At 38.5% G+C, this 15,824-nt stretch overlaps 1 protein-coding gene across 1 annotated transcript in view; it reads right to left on the bottom strand.

The window, feature by feature from the left end:
• LOC140191801 (sodium channel protein type 8 subunit alpha-like) overlaps positions 1-5,686 on the bottom strand; it is a 248,703-nt gene extending 243,017 nt beyond the window's left edge. Inside the window, exon 1 of the mRNA XM_072249577.1 lies at positions 5,411-5,686. Coding sequence (XP_072105678.1) covers positions 5,411-5,686 — 276 coding nt within the window. The remainder of the gene's footprint in view (positions 1-5,410) is intronic.
• Between the last annotated feature and the right edge of the window lie 10,138 nt (positions 5,687-15,824).

The raw sequence follows: 15,824 nt of genomic DNA, 5'->3' as shown, positions 1-15,824 counted from the left end.
TTGTCCCCTAAATAGCTAGTTGACCTACCAATGGACAAGTAGTTACAAGACATAGACAACTAGAAATATTGCCATTGGGAGACCGAATTTATCATGAAAATAAATCTTCCTGCAAAAAAAAATAATAAGCATAATAGTTTTTATTTCCTCAGTGCTTTTCCCCAAGACATGGCAGATCACCATACTCTCGTAGTTCAATAGCGCAAGTAGAAATGAAGTCACAAACGTGTTTACTGAGAAGTCATGGATGAGATAGAATTAAGCACTGGCCTGAATTTACAGTAGTTACAGTAGTTAAGGTTAGGAGATTTATGAAGTACCCGCCAAAATTATGTCTGTTGTTTTGTTTTGGGGAAATTAAGGTAGACAAAAATGAAATCCTGCAGAGAGTGAAACTCCAAATAAAGCCAGAAGATGCTGGAAATACCTTCAGCAAGTCGGGCAGCACTTGAGAGAACAAAATGTTTCATGTGAAAGCTCCAAGTTCTCATTTTAACTGTTCTGATGAAAGGACTTTTGACCTGAATTGGTTCTTTTTGTTTCTCTCTCCACAGATGCTGCCTGACCTGCTGGGTGTTTCTGGAGAAGAAAATTGACAATCTTATGGATATGACAGGCAAGACAATTTCAGAGAAAAGACAGAAGGGTGACATCAAAAAGGAGTGAAGCAACCACAGAGAGAAATGGCAACCCTGATAGCAACTGTAACTAAGCAGCCTCAGTGAGGAAATAACTAGCTTAAAGGAGACAAGCAAAAGTGACAGCAGTTCAGGAAAGGGCGCAGCAGCTTCAGAAACAGTATGAAGGATTGCCTTGAGAATGGAATCAATGGCTTAGATAATAAAGCATAATCAGGGTAACACAAGAGAGGAGCAACATATGTGGGAGACGAGGAACGCAAAAAGCTACAGAGGGCATCAGGCTCAGCCCAACACATCACAGGCACATTCCTCCCCACCACCTGTAGTAGCACCAGGAGGCACTGCCCAAAGAACCCCACCACCAGGACTATGTCTTCTTCTTGCTGCTACCCATTGAGTAGGAGTTATAAATGCTTGAAATCCCACACCACCATGTTCAGGAACAGCTATTTCCCTTCAACCATTCCGCTCTTGAACCAACTGTCACAACCCTTTTCAGTAGTTTAGCAACACTACAATCACTTTGCACCAAAACAGATGTTTCTTTTTTTTTCTAAATTTGCTCTAATTGTGCTCTTTCTTGCAAGAATAGGGTTTATGCTTAATTTGTTTTTTTCTGAATACTGCTTATATGATGCCAAGTGCCAGTGATGCCATTGCAGATAAGTATTTCACTTGTACATACAGGTAAATAAACAAAGGGACATAACCATCAGCAATAGACAAACACATTTCATTCTTGGCCTGATTGCTTTACTCTTTCGCCATTTCTGAAATTTTAATTTTACTCAGTATCTTAAGCCCAAGCACTTAAATTTCCACATCCCATACACAGTTTAAGCTGAGCAAACCCAGGAAAGCAACAGAACTGTTCACCATGTATAAAACTTACCTGGCCACAATACCAATATCTATCCTTTCAACATGAACCACCATTCTTCTTTGGCATAAACAAGTTCAAGGATAGCAGCTTACCTTCAATAATCAATTAATTAATCAAACAAATCCTATTCACCAGCCTCCATAGAAGCATTTCTAACCATTACGGGGTCATTTACTAAGCTTTTCTCCTGGACAACATAAATGGGAGAATTATGGACAATCTGCTGGACCAACTTGCCAGGTCCCATCAACAGTATCTACTTAGTAACTCTATCAAAGAGATTTTCTGCTGACCTCAGGAGACAACTGCAAGTCAACTAGCTCCTCCCATATCTCTGCACTATCTGGTTGAAGACAGTCTACAAAAAGATGCAATCTGTGCTAATCAAGGCGCGAGACATTTGTATACAGAATGAAATAATCTCTCATTGAAGATACTCAGTATCATTATCAAATATCAGGTCACACATTTCATCTGCAGGTATGCATTGCAGTGTTGGTGCTATACAGACATTGGTCCCATCCAACAGCACCTATTGCATCAATGTGACATTTTCCAATTTCTACAGCAGCTGACTCTGGTAAACTTGTGCTGTAGGCTCATACTTATTAAAATGGGACTAGGACTGGGCACCACAGTGGCGTAGCAGTTAGAGCAATGCTATTACAACAGTCCAAATCATAAGGATTAGTAAGTTAATTGGTCATTCTAAATTCAACCACAAGACCATAACACGAGCAGAATTAGGCCATTCAGCCCATCAAGTCTTCTCCGCCATCTCTCTCTCAAACCCATTCTTCAGGCTTCTTCCAATAATCTTTCATACCCTGACTAATCAAGAGTCTATCAATCTCCGCCTTAAATGCACCCAGTGACATGGCCTCCACACTGCCTGTGGCAACAATTTCCACATATTCACCACCCTCTGGCTAACAAATTTCTCCTCGTCTCGTACTAAATGGACATCTATTTTAGAGCTGTGCCCTAGACCTCCCCACCAAATGAGACATCCTTTTCACATCCAAATTGCCCCATGATTAGGCTCGGGTTATATCAGCGGTTGTTATGCAGCACAGCTCGAAGGGCTGGAGAGGCCTACTCTGTGTTGTTTCTCTAAGCAAATAAAAGTAAAATGAATTTTGACGGCAATTCTACTGAAGTCACAGTTTACAAATCACACAATGCACATTTATGCACAGCAAAAGGCTCACACATTTGGGGGAGAGCACTCCAGAATGCAAGTAGTTGCATTCAAAGAGACAGAGCTTTAAACCATGGCAAGGACAAAGTCAATAAAGTTACTGTTTTAAGGATCTCTTTTTCTGTGAACGGTAGCATTTAGAAAAAGACCACTACTCAGCAGCAACTCTTGAACTCAGGAGATAGCTTATTTGTGAGCTGCAGTATGGATAAATAGAAATATATGCTCTGCAGCCCAGGTCATTTGCTCTTTGCATCTCTAGATCTGAAATTTAGAACTGCTCCAAACTCTTATTTCCTAAAATCATTCCAAAAGCCAAGTTCAGCACCAATCAAGCATTACTTACTGATTTACTTCTACTTAGTCAGGATTGGTGGTGCCCCGGACCACAGATCTTGTCCTTTCATTTACTGTGAATAGAAAACTGACCATATGTAGATGGTGTTGCCCATTTACAGTACGTGGTCAGAGAATGCCAACAGAATCACTACAGCAAGGGTGGCACACAAAAGATCAGCTGCATCAGACCATTAGACTTGAGGAAAATAATGACAGACTGCAGAACACTACTGAATGTTATGCATCTCTGTGACATTTACAAGGATCCGTCACTTCAGATGAAAAGGATTAATTAAAGAGAATGGAGAAATATCTGTTTCTTATTGGCACATTTTTGCTAGGGCCTAATTCATAACACTGGAGCACTGGTTCACTGCAGCACATTTCCCCACACTATTCCACAGTGAAAAAGCTACAAGCACAAACATTAGTGAACAAGTATGAAAGCCAAGCTACAAAAATAAGACATAGCATCTCAAAAGTGGGCATTTTCCCCAATTTCTCATCAGCAAGTAAAAGAATCCTCTCTACATCCATCTTGTGCCTCACAATCAAGGTTAATTTACTGAGAATTGCATATCACAGCAGTGGTCGCTGGGAACAAACTTGAAGAATTCTCAAGTTGTGGACTATTTTACGCCGTGTTTCCTTGCCCACACAGAACTGAGTAGTGAATGCCCAAATCCTTTCCAATCTGCACTATTACAGTTCAAAGTCTAGTCCTCCATCAGTATGATTGGATTTGAACCCAGGTTAAAGAACCTCATTCCTAATAATGATGCGTCACTGAGGGAAGAGATTTGCAAACGAGTCTTTGTTCTCATCCATCTCAACTCCTGTTCTACCTCATTTGCTGAAATAAGATTAAATCTTTCACTTACCAACTGGAAATATTATTTATCCTAACTGGAGTTCTATCTGCCCCTGCAGTGCCAGTGGTCCTAAAATCAATTTTACCCTGCTCAAAAGCAAAGTGAACAGAAACTTCACAAATACGTAACCCCTTCTTTACAAATAACAGCTCTGGACCCTCACAACCCTGTTCTTGTACCCGGGTTTCCATTCAGTCCCAACCAGAGATAATGAATAAACAGCCCAGGAGAACCACAATCACAATACTCAGTTGTCCTTGCAATTGTTCAATTGAGCATTCTTTACAAAAATACAAGTCAATTATATATATAGGTTGAAAATATTTTAAGGGTAGAAGGTTACAAATGGTTCATGAACTTGAAGTTATATAAAGAGACAATCTTGCAGACAAGAACTCTCAGTTTGTCAACTTAAGTTTTTCCAAATCCCATCAACCCCACAACTTGCATGTTATGGTTGTCAAGTCATGAAAAATGAAATTGTGAGGCTTATTTTCAATCCAGAGAATTGCCAATTCTATTGGCATCAGACAGTGTTTGCTCCAAATATTCCCACAAGGGTCATCTGAGAAGGAAAAACTGGGGCACATGAAAAACTAGCCTGTAATTATTCTCCTTTCTGCTTTCCCACATCATTACATGTAGTGTCAGGGTTAAATCAAACAGTTTTAAAATATTTGTATGGGCATACCCCTTAAAACACTAATATACAAAGAGTTCTATCCAATCCTTTTCCATCCTGTACTGCACATTAGACATTATTTCTGGGAGAACCTATAATTTTAGAGATAAAACATTTTATTCCTACCAGTAAACAAAAGCATACACCTTATCAAACAGTGGGAATTAGCAGAAGAAAACCTGGCACACTTAACTAGAAAGAACCACCCATTCTTGTTGCTGCATCTTTGCAATAGTACGTTCATTTTCTGGAACATTCATGTCTTGAAGTAGTGATGGATCTGAGTATTTGTGGCCTATCCATATTTCAGTCACTAAACTATTTACGAAGACCACCCACCTTAACCCATGCTGAGACAATGACGTGACTGCCTATATGAACCACATAAAAATCAGTCTGAGCAGAAAAACCAAATGCTCTGTAAATTATGTGAATTGGTAATCATTATCCAATTAACTTAAAATAAAACAAGTATGTGATTATTGCAATGCAGATATGATGGCACTGGGGCACTGTACAAAGCTTGTTCAGATGAAAATTAGTTTATGGGTCCCAATATGAAAAGGGAAACATGTTCAAAATTGCTAAAGTAATCAAAAGATTAAGATAGAATTAAAAATATATGACCCATTATCTTCATCCACCCCACCCAAAACAATAATAATAAAGCAATTAATTTTTGCAGATTGTAAATATCAAACTAAACTTGCAACCACAGGTCCACTACTTCAACCTCATCTGACAGTTTTCCCCTGCAAAAACAGCTAATAACTGGTTGTCCGAGGCACTCACTTTCTGATTTATATAAAAAGGGTCCAAGTCCTCCAATGGTTCAGCAATGCATTTAGAAGGGGGGTCGCCATAAATAAATGGCAAACTTCTGCCTGCTTCAAGGTCGCTGTTTGGTTTAAGCTTATTTTGATCATCGTCATCTCGGTGGCTGCTATCTTGCTTGCTAGGTTTTTTGTTCTTCTCCTCAGCAATCCGCTGCTCAATGATAGCCAAAGACTCACGGGTGAAAAGACGAAAACTGTCAGGGCCTGGCGGTGCAAGCATATGCGCTGCCATATTTTCATCCTGCAACAACGTCTTCAATTATGTAGCCTCCAGGTCGGACAATTCTGTCTGAATAAAAATACAACAAACTTGAAAAATAAATTGTAAAATAGAGAAGAAAAGTTGACCAAAATCACTAGCAAAAAGTTCACCCAAAGGATAAAGGATCTTGACTTTTATGAAGCTCCCAAGATAACCTTAACCACTCTCATACAAGTGATCACACTGAAATGCACCAAAATCTGGATAAATTGCTCAATGATTATAACACTCTAAAACAGTTTTGAAGTTTGACTTTTTAAATACATCCACAAAAACATAACTGCATAACAAACTACCACAGTAAATGTTCCAACATGATAGTGGGCAAGCAAGCAAAATGTCCCAATCATGCTTATTTGTACAATTATTACAATGTGACACATGTAGTACTAAAATACTGCAAAATCATTTAAATCATTTCTTAAACTTAAAACTGCCCACTTCACAGTTGTTTATTTGACACAGATCTGCAGACTAAAATGCTCAGTTCTACAAATTTGCTCTCAAACATTTAAGTTCTTTACAAGTATTTGAGGGTAGTTAATCTTACATATAATTCAACCACAAATTTACACTCTGCAGTCTTATTTCAAAGGAATAAAAAATTTTGAGCCGGTTACATAATCTGAATCAGGTCTGTGCCCAGACAGCTGTAAATAAGGGATGAAATGCTATTTATGAAGAAGAGTTGAATTGAACTTTAATTTTTTTTAAAATGAAGTGTTTTGCCTCAAGATCTTATTTAAACATCATACATACAAAGTTAACTGTCCTTTTCTGCTAAATTAGACTATCTCAAACTTTTAACAACTGGAAGTGTTTATTACAGCCATTGTTATTGAAATAGCCCAAACTTCTACCATTAACTTTTATAATTATTTCCCCATCACCGCAGGTTCAAACACACAATGTATTTAAGAACGTCTCTCTATTTTGGTTCACACTGTCCATTTCAATCCAACAAACTTTCGCTACATTTAAGTATTATGCCAAAACAAGTACCCAATTGATTCTAAAATTTTGCTAATTTTCAAAGAAAAATTTACAAAGGTATGCAGCATCTCTTTTCTAAAGAGAAAATTGAAAAATTGCACTATTTGTTAAATTCATATATTCAGATAAAAGGCCAAGTAACTCACTCAAGGTAAGTATTTGGGGCTTTAACATTTTAGCTTAGTCAGTTGGAGAATTACAGCAAAAGCTGATATTCCCTTCCCGTACATGCAATTTACACCTTCCAGTCCTAAGCCAATAAATTAAATAGTACACTGAAGGAACAAGCACCACATTCATGATTATAACAAACGTTTAACACGCCTATTCGTAATATAACCCTACATACCCCTTTCAAAACCGACTTTCTCATTTCATTTCCAATAACTGGGCAAGTTTAGGCGGCGAATCAGTCAGAATACGGCATTAAATGAAAAAGCCATGAACCTACCTTCTGAATTTTGTTTTATTTCATGGTAAGACACTGGACATTCCTTTGCAAATCCTTTTCAGATCAATAAACCATCGACTGGGGGGAGGGGGTTATTTCTTTATTCCAATGACAATTTCAGCCACGTCAGCAGGAATGAATCAATAATGAATGGGAATCACGTGTCCAGAAGAGGCCACAAGCTGAAAATTTAAAATGCACTTTTTAAAATCTCTATTATAGAATATTAACGTTAAAACGCAGCGGGGGCGGGGAGGGGGACTAGTACACCAACGGCAAGCATTAAAAATATGACATTGCTGATTTGCTGTACAAGGTGATAAAACATGCCGAAAAGATGCAAGATACCTCAGTTATTCTCAAATCAAAATAACCACACATAACGCCTAGTACAGTACACGTATTTAACAGATCGCATTTGCGCTGTTGTTCTGTGCTGTAATTAGCAGCGTCGGCCCTTATGCCATTTTTTTCGATCGTTTATGGCTGCGCAGATCAAGTTCTTTAATTTAAAGAGCAGAATGTGGTTACCGCCTTGCAGTTGTGTACTTGGTACAATTAGATGGATTTTAACAGTATGGAAAATCCACCATACATAGAGAGCAAGGCCACACCCAAACAGAAATCCCGCAAGCAGACCACTTATACAGGTGAACCCATTTAGGGCGTTTGCCTAACGCTTTATCAAATAGTTCCGAGTGTTCACCCGACAACGAAATATTGTGTGTCCTTTAAAACGGTATAATTAAAGAAAAAAAAACAGGCGGATTTAAAACAAAAACAGTGTTTCTGAACATGGCTGTGGTGGAAAGCACTCGGTTTCAAGCTAAGACAGGTGAATTGGACACCAGTAACGTATCAGATCATTTTAGATTGTTTCAAAGGGCAAAGTAGATTTATCAAGGAGAGAAAATATACTTTTATTTGAAGTACTGAATGCTATAACGCACCTCGCACCAAAATACAGGACTTTTAATGCTCAAATGAGACAGAAAAGCAAAAAAAAACGGTACCTGGCGCTGTTCTTTCAGCACCCGCAAGCAGGTCAATGTACCCAAGAGGGCTTAAGGGCCAAAGATTATTATGTACTATTAAAAAGCACTTATATATCACGTTTAGATACATTTTCAGGGAGATGTCACACAGTCAACAAATACAATGTCTCCCTTATCTGGTTCATCTGCCTGTATTTTAAATCGCGGGCCAGGCACACGCAACGGATTGAAAACGCAGCTCTCGGTGTTTTGGGGAGCGGGGGCGGTAAATATCTAGGCCTCCCAAGCCCCGTTTCTAAACTATTAAACAAGAATGGAAGACTTCATTATACTTCTTAGAATAACCCAGGAAACAGCTTCTCCAAAGAAACCAGGGGAAAATGATACCTTTGACAATATGTTAAAACAAAGATCCTCAACACCTTGGGATCATTATATATTATAGGCTAGAAGGTAGGCCGACGAAACACTTGGTGTGACGTTTTACTGATTATCTGCAGCTAGCAACAAAAAGCCAAGACGACTATTTATTAGGGTTGTTTAAACTAAAACAGATTCGAGTTACTAATGCATTCATTTAAAAACACACAAAGATCCTAAGATCTGAAAACCATCTATTATATCACACCGCCTTGTGAACATTCTCTGCAACACACCTACCCAAAAATATGAACAGTTAATCCTTGCAACTGGTTCGGCCAGTACATCCATACCATTTATTTTAAAAAAGAAAAACAAACCGAAGATCTTGAAGTTCTCATTTGTGCATATGGTTTCTAGATGAACAGAAACCTCGTCTCAAACAGTAATCATCGGTATATACAGGAGTGCAATGTGTGTAAATAATTAATATTAAACTATATAGGGTTAGGTTCACTGGATTCCAAGAAAAAAAACACTGCAGTACTCGGGCATCCGGTACCTTCACGCCATTCCTTAAAGAAGTCCCAGTCTGACTCACCTCTCTCAAATCAGAGAATAACGCGTGCCATATTTATAAAAAATAATTCGCAGGCGATACAAACATTAGAACCATCGGACTGATCCACAGCACCACACCCGCAATAACAATTTTCATTTAATCAACAAACAGCCGGGGAGAGAGCCCTGCTCAGTTTAGGAAAGGGGGTGGAGGGAGGGGGGAAGTGAGGAGAGATCGGCACTATGTTCACATCGCAAGCCAGGTTTTCAGCCAAATGTAGATCGGAATACCTTCACACAGCTCCATACACTATTCAATTTGACTTTCCAACTGCAATACCACTAAACCGCATATTTTAAATGCGTCGAAAATAACTTATTTTTAAAAGAACCAGCCATATACCAATCTAGCCTCTGTAAAGGAACTATATAGGCTTTTCAATAAAATGGTGCAATCCAATGCATTTAAAATCCAGTTTCTCCACACGGAGAGACAAGGTCTTTTAATTCAAAATTGAATTTCCGGGATCCCCAACGTTATTTTGGACTAATATCATAGCGGAGACTCATTTGACATTTAAATATAGAATAACACCGATGCAATTACTAGATCCAATACGAAATACAAGGTAAAGCAAGAGGGAGGGGTGCAGGCTGATATTTAATAACTGATCTGCAGTTTCGGGGTACCCCAGCAGACAACCTACTCAGAAATGCAGACGATGTTCACAGCTGGAAAATTGCTCTGCGGCAACGACTTGCTTGGGCTATAGCAGCTGAAAAAGCCACTTATTTCATAAAAATGGCCTGCCGCTGTAGAAAAATAAGGGATTCACTTACATTTTGTGCATTAACACAAATCCCGAAAGGCGTTGCTGTACTGCAGATGTTGAAAGGATGCAGGAGAAACTGCGGTTGTCGCCATATTGGAGCGCTTCCTTCCCTTACCAGTGCGTGCCGTTACCTTGCATAATTGATGACTCTCAGCAGAATGTTAGGGATCATGTCCAAAGAGTCCTTTTTTTTCTAAAGCGCCTGGGTTAGAATTCAGGTCTAAAACTGGAGCTTGCAGAGGAGCCATGACTTTATTTTCCTCCTGGTCTTTATTTTTGCACGCTTACTTAATAAATACAACTCCCTTAGAAGAGTGATTTGGTTTGTAACAATCGCTTTTTAAGACCATGAAGATTAAAAACTTTTTTGTTAGCATTGGTGAGGTTCTCTATAATATATGTAAGATACGTTTTTATAAAGGAAATGTAACTCAAATTTGATCTGATAAATTATGTCCATCCTTTTCAGTAAAATGACAGACTATTGCTTGATTCCATAGTATAATGAATAAAATTATTTTTCAATTAACTTATTTCTCTTCATATTTTCTTTATTTGTTCTACTGCTTCAATATATGTATATTGTTGGAAATGTAATCTTTACATCAGCATTTGGAAACAAAACAATTTTTTGGTTTACTATGATATCAGAAAGTCAGAATGCAAATTGCTTTTCTTTTTACCCTTTTACATAAACCTTAATATTATTACTTTGTCTCACAGGTAGCTTTGTTTTATCTGCCCTTTAAGGTAATACAATTTAATTACTGTAAATTGCAACATAGGAGGTTAATTACAGCTGTTTCTGAAAGGTTTCAGATCAGCTCAAATAAATCAGTGTAATATCTGATATCCCTTCCTGCATAACGCGTAACCACAATAAGATGGAATTATTGAGGAACATTTTGAGAGTTAATCTCTTTCTTTTCAGTTGCAGACTGACACATTGTGCATTACTAATATTTGGCTTTTGTGGATTTCAGTATCTTATTCCTTTTTATCACATACTGTATTTTCCAACAATTCTGTTATTGTACATAAATTTTATCCATGTATCTCCTTTATTACTTCTCATTCCTGGCTTTAAGTTTCCATTTTAAGAATATAAAATGCATTCAGTGGAAAGAAGCAGTGAGTCGGGAGCAAGGGAAGCTGATGGTAATTTCCTCTGCACCCAAACTGCCAAAGTGATGAAAGTTGGAAGAAAGGTTGATGTTAAGAAGAGATGTGACAAATATTTGAAACAGTCACAATGGGAAGTGATTGTGGGTCATAGGGAGAGGATGTGAAAAGCGAGATCTGGAATAGTCTGTCATAACTAGTGCCTAGATTTGTGAGGGCTCGGGAGCTAAGATAGCAATTAAGTTAAAGAACACTGAAGTAGAAGCATTAAAAGCAAAGTGCAAATGTACATTAACTCTGCTAAGATAAATTTCAGACTAATTTTTAACTTCATGTACAGGCTATCTGGTTTTGACTGGCTGAGCAGTGAATTATTTCAGGCTTCATGCATACTCTAATGCTTATAAAGTAGGTTAAGTGGTTTAGGTTAGCAGGTCAGCAAAAAAAAAACTTTGTTTTCAAAAATTATCTCTTTAATTGTAATTAAATTAGCTTACACTGCAGAATAATGATACATGAGGAAGATAAAAGGTAGCTTTTTCTTAAATATCTTGCTACTCTAGCCAAAATAAGTATTCTCAAAGCAATGATAAGTGACATACAGTTTAAAATGTTAATTAATGCAATTTTCATGTGTTGCTTTCTGGTGCTTTGTTGGTTGCATTTCCTCTTCTGCCTGCTTCTGTACTATACTGTTTCATGAGGGTTTCTGGATCTTTGACTGTGCTACCAGGGTGGACATTTTTAAAATGGTGAGCGAATCTGGGATTTCCTTAAACTACATGAACCGACAAATAACGAACTTGAACTTTCCTTCAACTGACATCCATTTGTGTTCTTACATTCAAGTATCATTTGATGATGAAGAGACATAGAAATTCTGGCAGATTTCCCCCCTCTCCTAACCCAGGGATACTAAGCATTTGCAGCATTCTTGCTTGTGCTGCTGACTGAGATGAAGTAACTTGGCACAAACCTTGCCAATCAACCTTGCATTCCTGGTTTATGTGTAAAATCAAGTTTCAAAACAAATAACTGCTTGGCCAAGAAAGTCTGCACACTTTCTGAAGGAATAACAGGCAATTTTAACCATTACAGTGAAGCATTGCAACAGGAATTCCAAACTCCAAGACCTGGGCCTCAGTAACCCTTGTACAATTAGATCCTGGATTTCCTCACTTTAAGGACTCTTTATCTTGTTATTTCATACTCTCATTATTTATCGCTATTTATTTATATTTGCATCTGCACAGTTTGTTGTTCTTTGATCCTCTTTACAGTTACTGCTCGATAGGTTTGTGAAGTATGCCTGCAGGAAAAAGAATCTCAGGGTTGTATGTACTCTGATAATAAATTTTACTTTGAACTTAGAACTTTGAATTACAGGTTTTAGCCTAATTCTTAAGTGTCACTTCTGAGGTCAGATAATGGTCTCCCAAAAACTGAGAACAATTCAATGTGACTTGTGCGTGAAGATGAACATGTAATAAAAATAACACTAACTTAATTTAGGTTATGCAAATATTGCCATGCAATTTCAAAGGAAAGCTAGTGATTTAAAATCATTACCCACACCACATGAAAGTTTTTGTATTGTATTTGATCTGCTATTAGTTTATCTAGAAACTAATGGAGATCTTGGATGAGTGTAAAGCAGTATTCTAGTCATAGTCATAGTCATAGTCATACTTTATTGATCCCGGGGGAAATTGGTTTTCATTACAGTTGCACCATAAATAATAAATAGTAATAGAACCATAAATAGTTAAATAGTAATATGTAAATTATGTCAGTAAGTTATGAAATAAGTCCAGGACCAGCCTATTGGCTCAGGGTGTCTGACCCTCCAAGGGAGGAGTTGTAAAGTTTGATGGCCACAGGCAGGAATAACTTCCTATGACGCTCTGTGCTGCATCTCGGTGGAATGAGTCTCTGGCTGAATGTACTCCTGTGCCCACCCAGTACATTATGTAGTGGATGGGAGACATTGTCCAAGACGGCATACAACTTGGACAGCATCCTCTTTTCAGACACCACCGTGAGAGAGTCCAGTTCCATCCCCACAATATCACTGGCCTTACGAATGAGTTTGTTGATTCTGTTGGTGTCTGCTACCCTCAGCCTGCTGCCCCAGCACACAACAGCAAACATGATAGCACTAGCCACCACAGACTCGTAGAACATCCTCAGCATCTTGTGCACTGAAGGTAAAAAGAGGTTAACAAATTAGACAAACTCTAATCTGAGAATACATTTCTACAGATGATCCAGGATAGATGGATTTCTATAACATGTACAGTTCACTACAGAAAGGATGTGATAGCATTAGAGAGAGTACAGAAGAGGTTTACCTGGGATAGCTGCTTTACTTACAAGGAGCGATGGGATTGGCTGGATTTATTCTCCTAGGAGTGCAGGAGGCTGAGGAGTTGACCTGATAGAGGTTTATGAGATTATGAGGGGTATAGATAAGATAGATAGTCAGAGTCACTTTCACATAGTAAGGGATTTTGAAACAGAAGTGAGAGGGGAGATATTTAATGGAGATCTGAGGGGACAATTTCTCACACATAGAATGGTGTTTGTATGGAAACTGCTACCAAACAGGTGGTGGAGGCAGGAACAATTTCAATGTATAAAAGGCAGTTGGACAGATACTTGGAGAGGGAAGGAATAGAGGAACATGAGCCTAATGCAAGCAAATGGGATTAGCATAGCGAGGCATCACCATTAGCATGGATGAGTTGGGCTAAAGATCCTGTTTCGGTGCTGTACTGTTTTATGACTCTATAACTACGACAAATCTGCCAATAACCATTTTATTTGACTATGGAACCATTTTGACAATTGTGTTTAACATAGGATTTGCTAATGGCCAGTAAAAGGGTGACAACAGAGGGATTAAAAATCATGAAGTCATTGCTCATAAGTACTGCAACTATTAACAAGAAAAGAATAGAATAGTATGTCAAGGTACATCGTATCTTCTTTGACAAACTCAGGAACCTAAAACCTGCAGAAATCTTGTACAAAGAAATTCATTTGTGAAACAGTGCTTTGTCTCGGCGTACTTCAGCAGAAACACAATTTCTTACCTTGGCTAAAATATGAGAAAATTCCCTTCTGGTCATTTGGCATCAGTCTGGGAATTTGATGGGAACTTTCTAACATGTGTTAGCTTGGTGCTCCTGGTGTGGTTTCTGCAACAGGGGAACATGGGATGATATTATTGCCCAAAAAATGTTCCTTTGGAAGCCTGTCATTAGAGACTCCTGCAACAATTTGATTTTCCCAAAACAGTGCCAAACTGGAATGCCTGAGGTAAGTCAGTTACCCATTTACTTTGGGAACTCCCTTCTCGAGCATGCACTGTGTTAACCACCCTACTCCACCTCCCATCTCATGTCTGGTCCACAGATCTGACACCAAACCCCCACTCTCCACACCAACCTTTTATTTTGCTGGTCCATTATTTTTCCCTTGACATTACAAATGCTGGACGTGAAACCCTGCCTTCAGGGTCCAATAACCTCCCTCTACCATCAGCCACTGCAGAGACTCAATGGGGCTTGTGGCCACCAGCTCATCCCCAACAACCTTTCCAGCCCACACTCGGAAAGGATTGAACATAATACATTTTTACTTCTACAACAACGAGTCTCCTGTGCTTGAAGCTCAATTGGTGATTTCTTTGGATTGCCAATGATACAATGCGCCCATTGCATTTGACATTTTCCTTTGTCAGTTGTTCTTTTTTATTTCTACAAGCTTCTTTACAACAAGCATTGCATCACCTAGTCCATCTCCTTTCAGCCTTGTTGACATCATACACCATGGACCATAACTTGTCATCGAGGTTTTCAAAAAAAAACACGTGTCAGTGAATTCCTTTTTAAATCAGCTCTCTGATTGCTGTGGTATCTGATTTCAGACCTAAACATGTTCTAATGTTTTCCAGACCATGCATAAATATCTACGAGCCTGAATCATAGTGATGTACAATGATAAAGGGCATTTGGTTTCACAACAGGATTTGAAGTATTTATCAGTTAGTTAATTAAGAAGAAACCTCATATTTAACATTATTATCTTTAATTTTTATCACTGAAGTTTCATTTTTGTTTGGTGGTAGGGTTGTGAGAGGGCTTGACAAGATAAATGAGGGAGGGGGTTTCCACTGCTCGAGGATCTTGTAGAAATAGTCACAGAGTCAAAATATGGCTACGCTACTCAAATGGTGGAATTCTCTGCCGGAGGACTGTGGGGGCCCAGTCACTGATCGCATTCAAAACAGATCGACATTTTGATTGTGAAAGGAATCAAGAGATAGGGAGATAGAGTAAGGGAGGAAAATGGTGTAGAGATGTAAGATCAGCCGGTATCTTGTTAAATGGTGAAACGTTCTCAAAGGATCAAATTCTTACGTTTTTGTGTTCCACATTGGTCCAACTATCAATCATGGAGGAATCATGTAAAAGAACTAGAGGAGGATGATAAGACACTAGCTTCAGTGTAAATAAAGATTTTTTTAAAACTTGCTTGACTTCTATCATATTTTAATACCTCATTTATACTATGTATGTTGAGGTAATTCTCTGCACTCCTGCCCCTCCACCCACCTTCTTACTCTAGCTTCTTCTCCCTTCCTTTCCAATCCTGATAAACGGTCTCAGTCTGAAACGTCAACTGTGAGTTCCTCCCCATAGATGCTGCCTGGCCTGCCGAGTTCCTCCAGCATTTTGTGTGTGTCTCTTTCATATAGATTTCATACTCTGATAAACAAAAGCATCATA

Source organism: Mobula birostris, chromosome X (genome assembly GCF_030028105.1).
Source record: "Mobula birostris isolate sMobBir1 chromosome X, sMobBir1.hap1, whole genome shotgun sequence".
Taxonomy (NCBI): Eukaryota; Metazoa; Chordata; class Chondrichthyes; order Myliobatiformes; family Myliobatidae; genus Mobula; species Mobula birostris.
Note: the sequence above shows the minus strand (reverse complement) of the source record. Positions and strands in the feature narration are given on the sequence as shown.